This window comes from Uloborus diversus, chromosome 5, assembly GCF_026930045.1.
Source record: "Uloborus diversus isolate 005 chromosome 5, Udiv.v.3.1, whole genome shotgun sequence".
NCBI classification, from domain to species: domain Eukaryota; kingdom Metazoa; phylum Arthropoda; class Arachnida; order Araneae; family Uloboridae; genus Uloborus; species Uloborus diversus.
Genome location: NC_072735.1, coordinates 22,837,011 through 22,859,085, shown reverse-complemented (window position 1 = coordinate 22,859,085; position 22,075 = coordinate 22,837,011). Strand labels below are relative to the sequence as shown.

The 22,075-nt window shown below is 32.4% G+C and overlaps 1 protein-coding gene across 2 annotated transcripts in view; it reads right to left on the bottom strand.

Moving 5' to 3' along the window:
• Positions 1 to 664: 664 nt before the first annotated feature.
• Positions 665 to 22,075, bottom strand: part of LOC129222849 (alpha-aminoadipic semialdehyde synthase, mitochondrial-like) — an 80,884-nt gene continuing 59,473 nt past the window's right edge. For both annotated transcript variants that reach the window (XM_054857401.1, XM_054857402.1), the window contains exons 17-25: positions 18,737 to 18,813; positions 18,559 to 18,622; positions 16,392 to 16,559; positions 13,845 to 13,940; positions 6,040 to 6,158; positions 3,602 to 3,690; positions 2,762 to 2,829; positions 1,337 to 1,445; positions 665 to 1,260 (exon numbers count right to left, since the gene is read on the bottom strand). In XM_054857401.1, coding sequence (XP_054713376.1) covers positions 1,145 to 1,260; positions 1,337 to 1,445; positions 2,762 to 2,829; positions 3,602 to 3,690; positions 6,040 to 6,158; positions 13,845 to 13,940; positions 16,392 to 16,559; positions 18,559 to 18,622; positions 18,737 to 18,813 — 906 coding nt within the window. In that variant the 3' untranslated portion in view covers positions 665 to 1,144. The remainder of the gene's footprint in view (positions 1,261 to 1,336; positions 1,446 to 2,761; positions 2,830 to 3,601; positions 3,691 to 6,039; positions 6,159 to 13,844; positions 13,941 to 16,391; positions 16,560 to 18,558; positions 18,623 to 18,736; positions 18,814 to 22,075) is intronic.

Sequence of the window (22,075 nt, the reverse complement as noted above, 5' to 3'; positions counted from 1 at the left end):
AACAAATTTTGCTATTTTTATACTCTTCATTTTTTAAATTTTATAAAAAATTTATATATGACCATGATGGTTTTGAAATCTCATTTTCTTCAAACTTTTGTATTTTTTAGAGAATAAATTATTTTAAAATCAAACAGATGTTCTAGAATCAAGTTATTAAATTGTAATGAAGAATTCTTGACTACAACCAAGGGGCTGGCCACAACTGTTGCGCTTTGAAGGTGGGGCGGGGGGGGGGGTATGAAAAGGGGGTTGAGTTTATGACATAACACTGTTTCACAAACATGAATAGAAAAAATGTGTAATGAGGGGTAGGGGGCAATGTGAAATATGACACCTTGTGACAAAGGGGGTAGGGGGTCAAAAAAGTGTGACATTTATTGACAACCTCTATGCAAAAGCTACTATATTTTTATATCAGTACATATGAGGCAGTGAGAAGCAAAGGATGCAAGTGTTCATTTTTAAGTTGTCAATAAAACGCATTTAAAGATAAGGTCCTAGGTAGGCTTTTATTGAAAAAATTTTTTTAAACCATGCAGTACAGAAGCACCTACCAGGGCTAATAGTACTATTAATATCATGAATGCAAATGTTTTTAAAAGGGAAAGAGTTCATATTACCCTTTAGACACAATATAAAGAGTAGAAAATTAATACCAATGCAGGTTTTAAAATGGTTTATTTGGTAACTTTGATTTTTTAAATAAAATAGAAGTGTATATTAATGTAACAACTTCTCACATAAAGAAAGTAACAACAAGGCACAAAAGTATCACAGTTCAGTTGCAAGCATAAAAATATAAACACAGCATACAATCTGTGTACAATACAGCAATAGACTAATGCACTTTATTTTTGTAGCCCTAACAGTAACAGTACAATATATAATATAAAAATATATGTTTATAATTAAAAGTTAAAAAATATACAGTTTCTCATCAATGTATTTTTACTTTCAAAATGTTAAAAAAAGAATAAATGCAGTTACTTTTCTCTCTTGATGTGGAAATGTATGAGTAGAACTTGTGCAAAAAATGTTTCTCAAACGGTTAATTTGCATCAGCATAAACTAGGGGGAAAAAAACTGGACTTTGAAATTACATTAGAACAAAAGTTTAAACATTAAACCAAAGTTATGATCTTCACTGCTTTACAGTATTTTCTGAACTTGTTAGCCCTTCTTGTTTCAACCTCATTAGCATAGGTTTGTATATCTCAGCTCCCATAGGAATAACCATACCTTTTGTTTGGATTTCATCTGCAACAGAATATCAAAAACTTAGCAGCTATAGCACCAAAGTATTGAAAGTAAAGCCTACTTTTTTGGAACTTACTTTCGATCACCATTTTAGAAGCAATAGCAGCTGGATAACCAACAGTTTTGGCCATTGCACTGTATCCACCTTTATCTCCATAAACAACAAAATCAATTTCTCTTATTTCCTGAAAAAAAAAAAAGTGTTTAAAAATTTGTTAATTTTCTAATAACCAATATTAATAAATACATTAGCTGCAAGGTCAGCAATATATTGAATATTATATAATTTAGTTGCAAATGAAAAGGGGATACTGTGGAACACATGTTCAGCACTCTTCCTCATATACATAAGGATATTTATCTAAAACTTCCCACACACATTAAAGTATAGACTATTAGGCCTAAAAAATCCCTGAATATAGACAATGCTCCCCAAAAATTCTCTAATAAAAACAGCTTTCAAAATATTAATTAGGATAAATAATACACTTAGGGCTCTTATTTTTATTAGATTTAGAATGACCATCTTGAGTACTTATGTCTAGCTGAACAGTCCCAGCACAAAGTAGCCCTATGGGTATCTACAGCTTTAAGTGGGTCTTGTTCAATTGCAGGGTCGACAATATAAAGCGAAGGTTTTGGCAAATACCTGATATATTGTATTGCTTGGTAAATAAGTTTCGGGCTGTCTTAGTATGGTTTGATAGGCATGTATGATTTTATTATAAACAAAACTAATTCTTGAAAGTTCAGGTGTAAGGCTTTCTCCAATTATAAACATGATCTGAGAGTTGTATTTGCCTTTGTCAACCACCTCGAATGCAAAAATTGCCTTGGATTTCGTTCAGAAAAATCTTTACAGGTTCCTGATTTAATTGCCTTTGAAATATTAAAGAAATGCTGTTCATCTATGCTGAGTATGTTTCGGTCCATCTCTGGCATCAGGCAGTTAATACTCTGAAAGTTAATTACCGAAAGATTTTGACAGTCAACTAACTTTTCACCAATTGACCCTTTAGAGCTATTATGCTCCATTATCTTTCTTGCCATGTAATAGCTTAAACATGTGGCGGAATGGCAACTCAATGAAATGGAGGAGACAAACTGCCCATTGCACAGGCATATATCACGGCAGGCGCCCCTAATTTTATATGATTGGGGCATTTTATACAATGAGGGGCAACTTGTGGCACCCCTCATTTCACGTGAATGTCATAGTATTCCATCAAAACGAGGAGCGCCTTACGAAAGCCCCTCTTTTCGTGGTGCTCGGGGTTTTCTTTCTCACCCCCCTTTTTAAGGGCCCTGCTCGGTTCCCGCACTTCTCTTCAATTTCATGTGAATTTTTATTTTAAATGGAATTCAGGCTATTTCAGGATTGAAATATAATTATAGGGCTCCTGCACTTCTTTTGCTAGAACGTAACCCTTGTAAAATTTTATAAATGATAATTTATCTTTATTGCAATAGTAAAAAAATGAAATAATAAAACAATACATACATTTTTATTATCAGGCCATTGAATTCCAATGTTATGTCGTAAAACGATAACGTCTCTTTCACCAGGCTCTGTAAAAGAATCAGTAAAAAATGTAACTAAAAACTACAGTGAAAATTAAATTAACATAACAAAATCTTGCCTATCACACAGACTCGATAGAAAAAATGCATTCAAAGTTTAAAAACAAGCACAAATTGGCATACATTTACATGACCTTCCTTCTCTAATTGAACAAACATAGAGGATAATCTTTTAATAATTTGCTATTTTTTACATGCTAACAAAAATACAAATGAGGAAACTTAAGTAAACATACGTTTTAGCACGATAGTTCTAATTGTTGTATAAAGACGCCTACCTAAATATATACAAAATATAAGCTGCTGTTAAAAGAGCATATATATTGTTTTTTTAATTTTTAAGTATTCTTTAGCAAATCAGGTTATAAGTAACTTTAGAAGATGTGATTTTTAATCTGAAGAAAAGAAAATTACTTTTCTAAAGAAATTTCTCACTTTTTGTAGAGTTTTCACAGTATATGATATTTATAAAAATATTCCTGCATATATTAGTATTAAAATTCTTCAAAAAATTTTTGAATAGCGGTTACCAAAGCAGAAACTAATTTATCATCCTAAAAGTCATTCATTAAAGCATAATCTTTATTATCCTAACATTTTCCTAACATTAAACTAACATTTTTCTTAATTTTTCAGCAGAATAATTCAACAAATTTTTCATTCAATTATTTGGAGAGAGGGGGACGGTGAGAAATACCAACAATAAACCAAAATGCTATAATAAAAATTGTAGAAATCTTACTGTGATTGAATAACTTACGGTAAGCTAATTTATTCGCCAAAAAATGAGTTAAAGTGTCTAAAGGTGATGAACGTTTTACTAATGGCTCTTCTTCCAATAGTCCTAATCTAAAAAAAAAACAAATAACAGTTTCTATGAAGAAGAAATACAATAAACATGAGTTCATTATAAATACCTCATCCACATGTGAACATAAAAGATTTTTCAAAAATAGTTAATTGTTGTCAATGTATCTCTTAAAACACATAAATCCACCAAAAATCTAAAATTTTCTAATACTTTCTTTTATATGCTTTAAACATAAAAGAAGTAAAAATTACGTATGATTGAATGTAGGAACTATGAATCACATTAGTTCAAGCAGAGTTAAAAATCTTATACTACTAAAAAACGAGTGTATCAATGTATTCATCTATGTATCTATCTAAGTCACTCTAACTTCTTCCAAACCCTAGAGAATCGACTTTGACAATCGAACCAGGTATCAATAGATTTGTAATTTTTCGGGCAGCATGTTTAGGAAGGTCTTGTTTTTTCTACAACTTTAATTAACAGAGATTTTTTCTTAAAACATCAATTCTCAGCAATGTAATATTCCCTTTAAAATTAATGATTGTTGCTGGAATTGTGCCAATAGTTGTCTTGCAAGGAAACTAATGAACGTAAGGAAACAAGGAAACATAATGATTGTTGCTGGAATTGTGCCAATAGTTGCCTTGCAAGGAAACGAAGCTACAGAATACTTGACCTTGACAGAATAGTTCCTGGTGGTTCAAGTGGTAAATTTCTTCGCATAGTATTGAAGAAATCGGATCAATTAATGTACTGCAAAATAGGTAAAAACTTTTTAAAAGTTATATGCTCTTTTCCAAATTAACACAGAAAAATTGTTTTTGATTTAACAAATAAATGACAGCAGTCAACAGAGAGAAAGAGTGAGGGAGGAGAAAAAATAATGTATGCTCACATCGGCTTTTGGTAAAATTAGTTTCTGATCACCCCTCCAACCACCGACAAATAAAAGTGAATTAGATATAAAATGATCGATAGTAGAAAATACTTTAAAAGGCATATCTAATTATTTTCAAGGATTCTAGAACAATTAAAATAATTTAAGATGCTTCAATTGCACATTCCAGTCTCTGACATTTTCATACTTGATTGTCCAGTTTTACAGTATTTTTACAACATAGTGAGAAATAGCTATTTTAAGTTTAAAAGAAAAAAAAAACCTATAAATTTCTCATTACAACAACTTTTTCAAGTACAAGTAGTGCCGAAAACGAAAAGATGTCGTGCAATATTTTTTTTTTTCGTGCTAAACCGATTGACAATATGCTGAAGTAAGATAAAAGCAAGCAATAAAAAAAGAATTTCAAAATACTGCATTCAGGATTAAATAAATGACAAGACATGAAACACACAAGTCACAAAAATTTATCTCAAGTAATATGTTACAGAAACTTGAGAACCATGATTTTTACATTTTTGATATATGATGTAGCAAGGAGCTGAATTTGACATGTCGTCGTCTCATAGTAACAGAGCAACATATTTAATTTCAGAAATAACACCAAGATATCTTACTGTTGCTCTGAGGCCACGATATTTTGTAATTCCTCACCCCTACCTCCTCCTGTTTGCTAGATATTTTAAAATTCCAGATTTGTATACCCTTTTCCAAATTTGCAAAGTTTTCTAGCATTTGAAAATGAAATCTATTTTTTTAAGTACTTTTCACTTTTTTTTAAGGGAGGAATCATGCAATTATTTGGCAGTTGGGGCTCCCAACAAAGCGGGGCCCTAAGCTATAGCTTGCTTAGCTTATGGGTAAATCTGGCACTGATTGTTACAAGTAGCGAAATTCAATTTAACAGCCTTTCAGTTGTTGGGAGCATTTAACAATGAAATTTTCCCCAAGAATTCAGTTTAAGTTAGAAATAAATGTACATAGTTGAGTTGTATCTGGTCATGTAATAATGTTGAAACCGGTTAAAGATTCTCACTCTTATAGAAATACATCAATAAATATGGCGACAGATGGCTGCAGAGATTTAAATAAATGGATAAATATGGAAATGGATGGAGATAAAGATAGACACAGAGATAGCCAGATCAAGAGATAGATACTGATTTATGATTGAAGCAATTTTTACGTTTCCGCCAAACTTATTCAAGTAGCATTCAAAGCTAGCAAAAATTATAACTGAATTATTGCTATCAAACCATAGCACATTGGCATAAGTAACATATTTTGCAGTTTTGTTCCACAGAAAATAATAGGAGTAAATTTTTTAGGTTAATTTTTACTTTCAAGTACCATTTCATCTAAACATTGTCTAATGATATAATTAATATTTATTTTTTGTACATGGTTACATAAATTTTACTGAAAAACAACATTATGAATGCAAGTCAAAGAAAAAGTTTAAGATTACTTTTAAATAAGTACAAACCTGTCTATAGCCTCCACACGAGATTCTGATTTTCCAACTGAGTCATAAATAAGATTTTTTAGGTTTGGTGTCAATAATTCTTGACCTTGTTGGCCTAAAAGGCTACACAAAAATTGTTTCTAGAATAAAATACAGAATTTTTGAAAAATCAAGTACAAAAAAAAAAAAAAAAAACATTAGACATGAAAGACAATTTTACCAAGGGCAATGATTTTGTATCAACTTCAGCATATTAGAGAAAAAACATTTCAAATGATAGTTTAATACAATAAGATTAAGAAAGATTTTTTTTTTTTTAATATTTGTTTGAAGCTCCTTTGCACAGTAACTATTTTTAAAACTATTACAGAACTTTATGAGTATACAAAATATATATTTAACAAATAATTTTAATATTAAACACAAAAGGCAGTTTTATTAATTCGAATAAGTGTACACAACATATTTGCTCCATTTTTATTTTATGCTTGCATTATTTTATTTTTTAAATTAAATTGATTTATTTACTTTACAATTACATAAAAAAACACTGCCTCGTGAAAAGAAAAATTCTTTAAACAATTATTTAACCTAATTTCTTTATTAATAAATGCAAACATTTGGCACATACTCAAATGTATTAGCAAAAAATAAGTAAATAAAATTAAATTAAATAAAAAGATTAACTACAAAAGAAACCCATTGCACTCAAGTCAAACTAGCAACCTTGAACCCAAGTTGCAGCCAAACTAAAACTTCTCTATGCAGTGAAATCTCTTTACCTGGGTTTATATGAAGTGAAAATTCATCAAAATCCAGAACTGTGTCCAAATCTGTTACTCTCAAGATCGTGCTATTTGGTAGTCAGTATGAAAAAAATTTATTGAAACATTTTTATTTTTGAAGAATTTATTGAAAATTCCTGGTTTTTGGAGAATTACCCAATAATTAAAAAAATAACATTTCAACCTTAAATATAATTCTGGGCCTTAGTAACAGGTCTGTATGAGTAAAATGCAACTCTTCTGGCTTTTTCTATACCAGGACAGCGTAGCTAAAATGTAATATGGTTCAAGTAAATTTCCTTCATTCTTCTCTTACTAAGCTTCTTATAAAGATAGACAAACAAAACAAATAAGAAAAAAAAATAAGGATATTTAACTTAATAATGCAAAAAGCAGCAATTAAAAAAGCTAAGTACTGTATTTTCTTGCATATAATCAACAGGTCCTAAAATCCACCTGAAAAAAAAATCTTCATACCATCCGCAGCGGCGTATAATCCGCAGATAATACAATGCAAAAAATGAAGTTGTGTTTTAACATACAATTTTAGCAACTATATTGAAAATGTGAAGAAGTAATAACTTTTAAGATACATTGAAAATTAATATAAAAAATAATGATTTGATTCTCGAAAGTGTCAGTATAGTACGCTAATTACTTGAAGACAAAGAATAAATAAAGGAGCGAGCAGTCTAATCTTAGGCAGACAACATACAGTAAAGGAAGACCTCTTCTTTTACTGTACGTTGTTTATTTTACATAGCCTGAATCACTTAAGAAGAACATTCAAGCAATGTAAAATAAACAACCCGCGGCAGCATATAATCTGCATCGCATTCATTTTACCTTTCTAACAGATAATTTGCGGATCATATGCAGGAAAATACAGTACAATAATGGTAATAAACAAATAAAAACTTAAACACAAAGAAAGCAAGGGAAAACTAAAAAATGCCAATGATAAAGGAAAGGCTGCTTTGAAAGTGATCTCATCAACATTGGAAATCTCGAAGTACAAAGTACCAGATATACAAAGCAACATTTAATGGATAGCTAGGTCAACACACTAAAAAATGCAAAGAATATGTACATTGAAGAGGCAGCCAAATTTTGGAAAGAAAAAATTGGGGGAGAGAATGCAATGAATACAATGTCTGGTGTGGAGACATCTATTAACCACTGCAAAACAAAAAAGTAAAAAATTAAAAAGAAATTATTCATATTCATTACAAAGAAAAAAAAAAAGTGGGGTTTTGTCCGCTATCCTACATCTAAACAAATAAGTGTAGCAAAGCTTCCAATGGGCTGCACCACCCTACTAACCCTCCTCTCTACGTTTTTGTTTTGCATTTTTCTTTGGCTTTGTGGTTAATAATTGTCTTCACATCAGACATTGATGTATTCATTACATTCTCTCACCCAGGGTGGTCATTCCAAACTATTCACGTTTCGAGTTCGAGATTTCCCGTTACGTGATCGATGTTGTCGAAAAAATCTTGCAATGTTGAATTCTGAACAGCTCACAGCTGTCTTTCGAAGAGGCAAAGAGTTTCTTGACTAGTTTGGTCAGCCAGGAGGTACACGTGACTTCTTCCAACCAATGTCCTTTCAGCGCAGCTAGTTTTGTTTTGTTTAATCCTTGCACGGAAAAGCGTGAACTTTGGCGACTGGCACGCTAATGGCTACTCTTCAAAGAATACGTTTTACGTTACAAAGAATCACACCGAAATAATTTTAGATTTTCTTGAAGCAAACCCAGATGTTCTTAAAAATTAATTCTCCGAGAATTTTACACAATAGTACACAAAGGAAAAATGGCCGAGGGCTCCGGTGCAAAAAGCTTAGTCAAATGGCAAAAAGTAAGTCATATTTTTTGCATATTTCAATATTACAGTGTCTAAAACAAAAATCGAAGAGGTGAAAACGAGTCAATACATAAATAAGACAAAAGTTAACCGTAAATTTGGTTGATTTACTATATAACACCATCTATATTAGTAAGAACGTCTTATATAAAATATATTTTTCCCAAGAAACTATAATCGAAACAATAACAATAACTTAAAAAAAATAATGATACAAAAAAAAAAATCTTAACCATCATAAATGCAGACGAAAAAATATAAATAGTTCGTAATCGTGGATTGAATAGTATGTTGTTGCCGTGTCTAATGAAGTGCAGAGTGCGAAAAGTTTAGAGGCATCCAAAAGTCTTGATGAAAAAATCTGCTAATTCAAATTGAATAAGAAAAACACTAAAATGCAGGGGGAGGGGGTGTTAGGGCATGACGCTGACTGCGCCATTGAAATTTTTAAAGGGGGTTGAGGGGTATTTTTTTATTTGGAGGGCTTTTGCTTTTGGAGGGGGGAGTCTTCCGGATATTTGGGGGGAGGGGCACCCTTACAAAATGTAAAAGGTTTGTTGTGCTAATTGAGCTTTTGGGGATGGGAGCAGACATAACAGAATATATAATCTTCCATATTAGGATTAGCAATGTAAAAACCAAACTTCCCCCCGCTCAGTTGCAATTATAACAACAATCTCAGTTTCAAAGAAATATTCCAGATTTTTTTTCTCTTCTCCTTTAAAATTATGATTTAATAAGCATATGCTAAATAAAAAGTATTACTTCTTCAATATTCCGGTTTTCTAGGCATTGTTTTCCCAAGACCTAATCTTAAGATATCCTCAAAACAGTACTTTTCTACATTTCCTTTTTCAAAACAAGCAACTTGTACCTATGATTACACAATTCCATCTTTATTTTCAAGATTATTTTCAAGATTAAAAAGTCAAAACAGCAATCTTGGTTACAAGAGCAGTTTAAAATAAATACTCCACTTCTGTAAATGTATATTGAAAAATATTCGTAAAGGGAATAAATTTTTCAATCATTATTTCTCTTCAGCTGATAAAGAACTTTAAAGTTCAACCCAAAGGAAAGATCCTGAATTGAAGAAGAAAAGAAAAAAGGAGCATTTTGAAGCCTTCTCTTTTCCTTGAAATGCATCATATTATATAGCAGCCAATTTACAAATGCTTACAGTATAATCGAATACAGTATTTGTATAATATTGCTAATTTTGATGTCGGCAAAATGGAAAATCAAATTTTAGAAACAATTCCCCAGAAATTACCAGCCTTTGTACTGTTTTGTAATTAGTTAATCAATATCAAATTTCAATAAAGAAAAATAAATTTTCTTACAAACTTAAATTCAATTGAAATTGAATATTGACTGTAGGTAATAAATAAAGAATTTAGGGAAAAAAGGGGGAGGAGGATTTTATAGCAAAAGAAGACAAAAAAAAAAACATACATCAGTGGCGTACCCAGCATGGGTGACACCCGGGGCGGTAATTTGTGATGTCCCCCCCCCCCTAATATGCAAAAAAAAAAGGGATTGTATATTCTGTGTAAATTTGAAATTCATATAATCTTCAGAAACAACTAGTACTTTTGTGAAAAAACTAAATTTTAAGTGGGATAATGTAAAAAGAAAAATAAAATTTATAAACGCTTTTTACATAAAATTTGCCTAGACGCATTTGTGCAGGCCGTCGAGTGGTCAAAAAAATAAGAGGGAGTAGGAAATTCCTAGCACCTTAATTATTTTAAATGCATTATATCTTGAAAATTTGGAGTGCCCCCGATTCCCCCCCCCCCCTACCTTATTTCCTAAATGATGGGTTTGGTTACAAGAAAGTGGAATCAATGGAAGTTATCAACCTTAGCCTAATGCATTTTCATTTACAAACTAACATTTTTTACATTGAAAAAGGAGCTCTTAACACAAGGTCTTCCGAAACACGTGTCTGCAATTTAATTTGGATGTTTGTGCATTATGTTATTAGTTGAATTAAGCATTTTAAGCTTTGAAAACTTGTTGTAAAGCGAAAAATGTTGCATATATACCTATTTTATGTTTGCAGTTATAACCCCCCCCTCCTTCCCCCGCCCACTGCACCATTTTTAGGGTTGGCCACATCCTAATTCGTTTTCCTCGCGCTAATACCTATCAGAAAAACCAACTGCCGTAATTTTATCACAAAAATTCCGCGGACAACCACCTCCCCCCCCCCCCTCTTTACTATGTTCAAGGTTCCTAACATTCTAATTTGTTTTCTGCTTGCCAATACCTATCAGAAAAACCAACTGCCGTAATTTTATCACAAAAATTCCACGGACAACCACTTTTTCCCTCCCCCCCTCCTTTACTCTGTTCAAGGTTCCTAACATTCTAATTTGTTTTCTGCTTGCCAATACCTTTCAGAAAAACTAACTCCCATTTTTGTGTGACAAAAATTTAACGGAAAACCACTTGCCCCCCCCCCCCCAGTGCAGTTTTACCCCCCTCCCTTGCCCCTGCACCATCTCTAAGTTTGGCAACATCTAAATTCGTTTTCCTCAAGCCATTACCTTTCAGAAAGACAAACTCCCAAATTGTATCATAAAAATCGCACAATCTCACCTACTTTAGGGCAGTTGAGATTTCGCTCCGCAAAAATGCGCCCGAAAAGTCACTTTCCCCCTTCTTTTGGCGATTGGAATTGCTACCTGTGAGAATTTCCTTGTGAGACCGCTTTTTTCCCTATAGCGCCATCTAGTGAGGCGATCAGAACTAATTTCGCAAGGTGAATTTCAAGCTTGGAATAAGCGCCCAGTTTTTTCTTTTCAAAATTTGGCTGCCTCATCAACGCATACATTTTTTGAGTTCTTTAGTGCATTGGCCTAACTATCCATTTAGTGGTGCTTTGTAGATCTGGTACATGGAGTAGAAAGAAGGAGACAAATGTCCTACGGGTTCCCTAGTGTAAAAGTGGCAACAATTTCCACCGGCGCGAACAGCTCCACAGCAAAAAGGCTCCCCTACTTCCTGCAGCTTGCACTGTTTCGTATGTTTTTCAAAGTTATAATAATGTAAAGGTCACCTGTATTGAAGTAAAAAACATCATTAGTCCTTTGAGATAAAGAATTCTTAGATCGAAATCAATCTTACAAAGATATTTCAAGTGTTATTTGTTTCAACTTTTTTTAAAAATTTATCATTTCTCTATTATTATCTGCGGACGTTTTTTTTTTTTTTTTTTTTTTTTTTTTTTTTTTTTGAGAAAGTTGTAGGGTTTTCTGTTGAAATTAACCAAGTTTTTGACAATCACAATTTACTCTTATTGTACATGTATTTTTTTAAATGTATAAGGTTTCTTGATTTTTTAAAAATTTTGATGCCAAAAAAATAATAGAGGTTATCGAATAATAATAATAATAACAATTAGGTTTCAGCAATGAGTGAATATATGAATAAAGTTATCATAATCAAAATATCAGCTTGAAGTTAAGTAAATAAAACATTAACATTTATTTTTATCTATTAAAAGTTTTGAAAGCTAATAAGTATTTTGCTTTAATTAGTTCACAAAATGTCATGAAATTTGCAATTTATTTTTAAAAAATATTTACATAATTAATTCTACTACATTCGCAATCCGTCAATTACAGTAGACCCCCGTTTTACGTGGGTTTATTTTACGCAGTTTAAGATTTGACACCTTTATTTCATTTTGTGTGGATGAGTTTCGGTTTTACGGGGATGCGTCAGTGCAAACAGATAAAAGTTTCCCCTCTTTCAAAATCCTAACTCCTAAAGATTGCAGACTACATGTAATCAACTGCATTTTTGCATGCTAATAATTGAACTTGGGTCACTGGAGACATTTTATGCGATTGGTTCCAGAGCTCTTTCCAGAAGTAAAGTTTTTAAACTCACACAGTTCAGAACTCACTGGAAGAAGAGCTTTTAGGAGTGACAAAGGAGTCTAAAAGCAACGAGGTTAACGACGTCGGTGACGTACAACCAAAAAAGTTCACATTGAAAATTTTGAGCCATTCCAAGACAATAGAAATGATGTTTCTGATTTGTTAGTGAAGGAAGATTCTATCATGGAAATGATGCAAGTGATCATGGATGTGTTAAAGTTCTGCAAGTAATTACTGAGAAAAATTCTTAATAATTGTCATAAGACTATCATACCCAGCTCCTCTTTATAAATCTCCTTATAACCTCTTTCCAGTAGTTTTTTCTTTATAAACAGAACACGAAATTGATTTATGTTTTCTTTATGCATGTTGTACATAAAAGTCGATATGTGTACATATTAAACTTATTATACAATTAGTCATCACCAGAATGAAGTATTTTGTTACCTACGGAACCAAACCCCTATTTTAACACTAGTATTGGGTCTCAATTTATGTGGTTTCAATTTATGCAGCATTTCCGTGGAACATAACCCTCGCGTAAAACAAGGTTCTACTGTATTTAAAGGAATATAAAAATTTCTTCTTGTATTAAATAAACATTGCACAGCATAATATTGATAGCAGATGAATTTGGCAGGTTGGTGATGAAAAATAAAATGAATATTGCCATCTAAGTAAGTACTGCATTAAGTTCCTGTAGATGAGAGCCATACATTGTCCACTATATTAGCCCCTTATTACAACCAATTTCCAGTAGTTTTTTCTTTTTGCGCTCTAATAGCTGCCTCTAAAAAAAGGAGAAACTTAGACTCATTTACATTGATCTGCTGTGATTGTAGGGAGCTATTTGATTGATAAGCTTCCTCTGTAAAAAGTGAACAAATGTTGCCACTTCTAAATAGGGAAGATTTATCTCCTCCCTTCTTCCTCCCTGATCTGGTACTTTGCTACTATGAGACTACCAATGCTGATGAGATCAATCTCAAAGCATCTTTTTCTTTGTCTTTGGCATTTTTAATTTTTATATTTTAGAGAATTTGCCATATAGTTATGGTGTTATGGGAAATTTTAAAGAAAAGTTTTGAAAAGTTCGTAAATCTCAGAGTTAAACTTGCATACTTTTTCTTTCTACAGAAATAAACTCTAGATTTTGCAAAAATATCTCAGAACTTCAATTCTAAATATAAGAAACACTGTCCTAATGTCTAATAATGTGTTTTGCCTCTTCTTCACATATATAAATTTTATATAGTCTTTTTTCATAATTGAAAACCGCTTACCCACGTAATTTCAGGACCTTTTGGATGCAAACAAGGATGGGGCTCTTCACTAAGCAATCCAAGCAAATGAAAACCTTTTATCACATCAGAATAGCCCTACAAGATTTTATACATGATTTTAAAATAGAAACACATCATAAAACAAATGATAAATGAGAACCTCATCCAGAATTTAAATGAGCTTTCTTTCCCAGGGCAATTCCATAAAAAGTGGTCCTGACCCACCAAATTTTTTTTTAACATAATATAGAAACAAACCTTATTTTTTGACAAAAAAAAAAAAAAAAAAATCAATACTTTTCAATTCCTGCATCAATTTTGAGTTTGAAAAATTTTTCTATCAGATTTTAGCCTTATTTGATAACATTTTGACGAAGTAAGAAAAAAAAACGCATTGTTCGTGAAATAAAGGTAAGAGTAATTTTTTACTCAATCATCATTTTTTTCGGGGGAAAAAATCGAATATAATGAACACAGATGCTTTACTATTATTATGTCTCAATATTTTTTAATAAAGACTTTTGATTAGTTTTTAACCCCCCAAAATACGCAGGTCACTTTTAATTGGTCATACACGTAATGCAAAAGGAACAACAGTTTTCCTCCAAGGTCAAATTGAGGGACTCGAAGAAAAATATCTCATAAATTAACTAGAGATACACCTCATAAATTAACACCTGTAACATGACTTTCATCTTCAAACATTTGGTAGAAAGTTTTTAATGAGGTTTTTTGAAAGATGTCACACACGTAACGCTACTGAATTGTTTTCCTTATAAAACCATTTTTGGTACCATTTTTATGAAACAAAATACTTTACTTAATTCAACTATTGTGTGCTGGCACTGGAACCAAGACTCAATGAGTGTTAAAAAAAATAATAATATTAATTTAAAAAAAAATAAACAAATAAGAGTCCTTGGCTGGAATTGACTGAGATGGAGGAATATTTCAATAACTGTTATTTCATTACCAAAGAGCAACTTAAACTAAGTATTCGCAATCTGCATACTTTAAGATCAAAAGTACAATTTTCAACAATCAGGCTTAAATAAAAGCTAAAATAATAGCGTAAAATTTCCGTCAATGTGTAGAAAAGAGCAATTTTTTGTCTCAAAATTTAAAATAACGCCTCTTAGGCCTTTTTTTTAAATTCAAAAAGTGTTATCATTGTTAATAATAGGCCTAACAGTCCCATTTCACAGATTTTCAGACAAAAAACTCTAAGGAGGGGGGCAAAAATACCCGTATGTCAGTTCTTGAGACTCAAAGGACTTCTGTGCTGAATTTTGCAAAGATCCAATGTTAACTAAATTTGAATAAGGAAAACCCACGGGTTTGGGTTCAAAGCTCCTTCCCCTATCAGGGGGCAAAAGTCTCCATGTTATTTCCCGAGCAACGAAGAACTCTTATAGAGAATTTGGCAAAGATCCGACGTCAACTGGATTTTTATTAGGAAATCCCACTCAACTGCTGCACACAGTCACACGCGTAATGCTGTAATGTCACACACGTAACGCTAATAAAATATTATTTATTGCTATTGTACGAACTTTAGAAAAAAAATATTTATGGAATACCTTACTTGGCATACTTAGACACAAGCACAAAAAGTACTGTTCATTTACCTTTAAAACTTCATAGGAAATAACAAAATAATATGAGATACAGCTTATTTTCAAATTATTGTAACACTGTAACACTGTATTTAAAATTTTATAAAAATAATTAGAATTATTCTATGAAAAAAAAAACTGCCAACTAAAAAGTCTTACAAATGTTCTATTACTTCAAAAGAAACTATTAAGAAATATTTAGAAAATATCATATTGGTTTTTACAAAGAAATTGTGTCAAAAAGTCACACACATAACGCTAAAACGGCCCTCTATTATTACACAGCATTGATTTTGTGTGAGTTAGTCATTAGAGCGGTTTTAGGCTCATCATTTCATGTTTTTAATCATCAGCTAAAATAAGTATCCATTTTAAAACAAAACAGAATTTTTGTATGCAGGTATGAAAATAGAAAGTGACCAAAAAGACAGAAAAATATGCATAAAAACCATATTTTACAAACAAGAAACATTTAGTATTAAGTTAAATTCTGTAAAAGGAAAGAAAAAAAAGTGTCATACAGACTAATATTTTACGGGTCATGTTTAAGGATATAGTCCTTTTTACACAAATTTTTGTGGAACTCTTCAGTCATTCAAAAAGGTTTCAAATTTGGTTATTTGATTGGTTGCTACTTGGCAAGAGTTGCAACCAGAATGTATGGAATGTCTTGAATGCTTTTGTGGTTGTTTTGGAATGTTTTAGAATGCGGTTTACAATTTGTAACATTGAGAATCACAGCCCATATTGGTCAGCTTTGCGAGCTACATACAACTCACGGACTGCAAGTTGGCCTACACTGATTTAAACAATGTACTCTATTTTAATTCTTACTCAATCTAATTCACCGTTCTTTTTTAATTAATACACAACTAAATTAGTAAAGTAGTTATCAATTAGATTTCTAGAAACAAAATAACAAGAGCCGAACCTTGTATCGTAATGATCCTCTCAGTAAAGTATGAGCAGACTGAATACCATATTCCTCTGCATACACAGTTGAATCTCGGTTTGGATAACCTTCTAAATTGAAGCCTGGAAGAAAATCAATGTCTCTGACATGATCCATTAATGCTCCTCCAGCAGGAATTTCAACAACCTGTAAGAATTATTTTGAGAAGAAATAAACATTTGGCATAAATATTTGAAACAGATGTTTTCAATGTTAAAAACTAAAACATATTACCTCATTTTTCAGAATTAAATATTCAATGTATAAGTGTTTGAAACAAAATGCCTCCAAAGGGAAAAAAGTAAGTAGTTCACTTTCAATGTGTTTTTCCAAGTAAACAGAATTTTGAAATAGAATTTATAAATAAAGGACAACTGTTACTTTGTAAATTTAATAGGAATTATAGGCCATTTCGGAAATGAAACACGTTAGCTATTACTAAGAGGATTGATGGAGTCATATGTAAATTTATTTAACATTATTTCTCATGGATGGAAAATGTTCCCATTTGCTGAATTTTGATTAAATAAAACATATTCATATTTTAGGAATAACTGCCTCATATTTAAATAACAGCCCAATCATTAAGTGGAATTTAATATCAATGAGCTATGGGGGCACGACATCTTATGTCAGGGCCGATTTTTTTAAGCATTCCTCCACTTCTAGTAGGATACAAAAAATCTCAAGCAAGGAAAAAATAGATGGTTAGATATCCTCCTTGCACACTTCAAGTGAGTTGAGAGGTGTTCCAAGCAGTTCAATTGATTTTTATTTGGTCTGTTTAATTTTGCTCTTCATAGATCTAATTCAGCTTAAATCCAAGCAAGTTTCTCTTTTTTACTTCCTTCTATACCTAATATATAGAAGAAAGCATTGGTTTCGTGCAAATTTTCGAATTTCAAATTTTGACAGATCCAAACATTTTGATGATCAGGTGTGCTGAGTCCATTTCGATCATTTTTGGAAAATGTCTATCTGTGTGTCTGTCTGTATGTCTGTGACCGGTTTTTTGTGGCCACTCTACAGCAAAAACTACTACATAAAATCAAATGAAATTTGATACACATATGTACCCCTACCTGAACTTGTGTCCACTGGTTTTCATCGTGAATTCCTCCAAGGGGGGTGGAGCAATGGATATTTCTTGAGTTATGCGAGCTTGCTGTTCCTTAGGAAGTAACTGGCGGAATCAAACAAATGTGGTCCATATGTTGCTCCTAACAGGCATAGGAGCTGGTTCAATTTTGGTATCAATAGGTCAAACGGCGGCTGAGCTATTGAACATTTTTTGTCGTCACTTGTTGACTGCTATATCTCAAGAAACAATGAGCGAAATGTATTTCAACAAGTAGCCCTTAGAGGGTAAAATAGTCAATTCTATTTTGGTGTCAATAGCTGAAAAGAGGGTAGTACAATTGAACGTTCTTTCTTTTTCTTGAACGTTCTTCAAACTCTGATATCTATTGCAAATGCAGCTAAAGACTGAGCATGCGTGTCCTCATTAGTCCAAATCAAAGTTAAGAGGTCCATACTGAGAGGCATGGCTACATGGAGAAGCTTTCCATTAGCTACTAATCACTCCTCTGAATTTCATGTACGCAACGTGGACAGAAATATCTCTCTGTAGGATTTTCCAGGTGATTTCTTCCGTTTTAAAGCTTTGATGGTCAAATTTGAGAAATTGACTTTCCATGGACAAAATGAATTCCCCGACGATTCCAGGTTCTTCTGGAGTGTACAAACTTTGTGAAGGGTAAGCATCTATTTATATCAATGAGAATAGATATTTATAGTTCAAAAGGAATACTATATTTTTACTCATACTATTAACTAATAAGAAAGTAATGTTGCTGAAAGGGGTTATTCTACAACCAGTTGATGAAACTTTCTTGCATCACTTTCAGTCTGCCAATCTAGTAGGTTGATTGTAAAATGCATTTATCACAAAATAAGAAAAAAAAAAAAAAAGAAAAACTTACACAATGTAACTATTTAAAATACAATAAAATTTTAAGTTTTTAAAGTGCAAGCAAGTAGAACATTAATATTTTTATAATTACAAAAGTATAAAGAATTTTTCATTCTCATTATGATTATTCAACTACAAAACTTAACTGAAATTTACTTTAAAAAATCAACATACTTTTCCATTTTCTAAAAATTTGCCAAGACCAAGAGTATTCAAGAGGACACCACGGGGATTCCAGCTATAAAAGAATAATTAAACTAACAATGCCCACAACTTTTAAGTATAATGAACTACAAGCATACATAAAGTTTCTTAAAAAAATGATAGTGGAAGGTTAAAATCAGAAATATACCTAAACTTGTATCGCAATGGATTGTTGGAATTTTCTGGAGCTGGAAGTCCTCCGCAGAATGAAACAAATGAAGTTATCTGGAACGAAATAAAAAGAATATTTAAAAAAAAAAAAAAACAATTGAATTTTTCAATTTGATTCAATAATTCAGTAAGCTTAAAAAGATATGCAAAACCTATTGAATTTAACTAGCTTTAACAAAATTAATATAAAGTGTTTGACTGTTTCCTGAATGTTCTAGGAATAGGTGCATAACCATTGCTATTTCATAAATAACTTGGCGATGAAAAACAGCTCTTACTACTGTTGGTCACACAGTTTCACTGCTCTGAAAAAGGGATAACAATGGTGGGGGGGGGGGGGGGGAGAGAACTTCTAACAGGTGCACACAATTTTCTTTTCAAATATGTGACCTAGTTAAGTTGAAGTTACTGAAAAATATGATTACTTATTGTTTATTAATAAAAAAAATAATATATTGAATAATTTTAAAAGCTTTATGCAAAATGCTTTCACTTAAAACCTTTTAAGCGCCAGTGTTCCCAAATGGGAACATCAATTTTAAAATCGTAAAAGATAAAATTTCTCTTGTGAGGACTTAATTTTTTTTCTATTTATTGCCAAAAATAGACTAGAATTTTTGAAAGAAAAACTAGTTCTAATTTGCAATTAGTTTTCTACAAAAATTCGCAAAAATGTGCTTTTGTACCGATTTTTACAGAGACGGATTAAAAAATGCTTAACTGTTTTGATATTTTTGAGTTTCAATAAATAAGGATCCTTTTGACGACCAAACATGACCGATTATAATTTCCAACAAAAATGTAGATCCTATAAGCAAACATACTTCATTGTTCCGATCGGGAACACTGGCGTAATCTGTTATACAAAAGTGGGCAATTTACGCCGCTGGTTAAGTTCCGTTATGTGATTAGAGAAAGCCTAATAATTGAAAACAACCTCTATTGATGCATCTAAAAGCAGGTAGGTGACAGTTCAACCTTTCACTGTTCCCCTTTCCGCCCCAATGCCGCCCCCCCCCCCTTCGTCTCCAGTTTTAGGGTGGGAGTGACATAGAAAAATCGTTTTGTATGTAGAAATGAAGATGTTTACAGCTCTTATTTAGTACCTCACTTAGGCTTCAAACTATTAGCAATAACCCTCCCTGGTCACATCAGACTTTCCAGAGATTCGGCCCCTAATCAATTATTTTACTTTTTGGCCTGCTTTCCCAGTAAAAGTCAGATATAGAAGAAAAAAGCACGAAAATGGTGAATACATCTTAAAAATATTGCTAAAGAAAAGTCAATAACTAAATAAAATTTTAAAATTAAAATTGGAAAGCAAGGTGTTAAGATGGAGAAAATCTGTGAGTCGGTCTATCAGTCTCTCCCCCTCAAATACCTTTCGAGTGAATAGTCCAATTCAAACAATATTTTTTTGTTAAAAATATCTCGGTAAGGACACCTTATTCCCATATTTCATTTTTTGATTTGAACAATTTTTCGTTCAATTTTGAACAGTTCAAATAAATTTAGTATTAGCACCTAAAAGGAAGTTCAAGGCAAATATAAATCTTGAACTAAAACGTTTACCAAAATGTTTACCAAAACATTTGTCTATAATATCCATATATTATGCATAAGTAAAATATATGAAATGCAATATTTTTATGTATGATAACATGAAATAATCGAACTGCCATGAACAATTATTAAAAATCACAAAAACATTATTGAACAAATTAAAATGCAACATATTCACTTCAAGATCCAAAATGAGGTATAGAAAATTTCTTGCGCCTCATATGCTCAGCTTTATATACGTTAGACATAAACAGAATTCACGGCCCTACATTAGAAAGAAAAATGCTAGTGTATGCAGAGGGGTGCCTCCCCCCCCCTTAGAGCAAGGGGGCACATCCCTCTTCCTAAACATCGCAAAGACCCCCTCCCCAAAAGAAAGAGCCCGTTTTTTATGGATACCAGGGGGGGGGGGCACTCCTGGTATCCATTAATTAGCATCACGTGTTTTCCTTGTAAAAGATGGCTCTTTTGAATAGCATGTTTAGGCAATATTTTTTTCCTTTTAGACATGCAGCGAGAGGATTGCTTGTTTCAATGAGTAGTGTAATTTCACCTCCACCATTAGACATAATCAAGGCCTGATGAACGCATGGTCAGGCAGATCCATGGACCTGGGCACCACAATTTTAGGGTCACCAAAATGGGGTGAATTTCTTTATTTCTTCTCTTTTTTGAAAACTTCCACATGAAAAATGTGTAGATTTTCATGTGAGAGGGGCACTGTAAATTTTTCCATGGCCTTGGCATCACTTTGGCTTGATCGGGCCTTGGAAATAATGCTAAGTTCATTTATATATATATATATTTTGATTGGAGAGATTTCCCCTATTTAGAGCATTTTTGATTGGCAGAGCTAGGGAAGCGCCTTTTTGACTCTGGTGCCGTTGTGCGCCACACGACTTCGCACTGTTGTCTTAGCCGATGCTATAGACATCTAATATGCTTCAGTCAATATTTTGCAGAGTGTTCAGTGGTTGGAAGTTCGTTGATGAACGAAACACTTTTTAAAACAATAACATATATTTCAAATTAGAACACTAAAAACAACTTAAAAACAAAAATATGTATATAGACTACTGGATTATTTAAACATGGATGCTCACCTGATAACTAACAAGACCGAGTTTAAATCTAATATGGCCGACTTAAATCTAACGTGGCTAACTAGCACATGCTCTAGGTTTGTAAAAATGGCTAAGCAGCCCAACCGGTAGTGACATCTCGCTACCTCCCGTGAGAAAAGTGAGTCAGAGAGTGAGTGCTCAGTAAAGAAACATCCGCTTATATCTGAAACCAAATTAACATATCGATGCATGATGGGACATGAAAGTTGTCAGATGCTTCCCCTAGGCATGCAGAACACTGCAACCAATCATGGCTAAGCACTAGTGCTAATCTGCATAATAGTCTAATACTGATGTCGCCATCTAACGAGCGAAAAGAGTGGGATTGCAGACAACGTTATGTGATGCAACGGAACAGCGTTTTAACTGAATGTAAACAAAGTTGAATAAATGGTAAGTAAAGAGGAGTGACAGTAGCGCTAATTCTATCACACACATGGGGGGGGGGGCGGCTCTGGAAGCAAATATGTTTGTTTCAAACCTCATAAAAGCGAAACAAAAAAATATTGGATACTATTCACTTTCAAATTAAAAACTATCTTTATAATATTTATTTAGATAGTTTTTTTAACCCGAACTAGGTCGAGATGGGCTTCTAGTTAATAATAAATGTACGTAAGGCAGGGTGC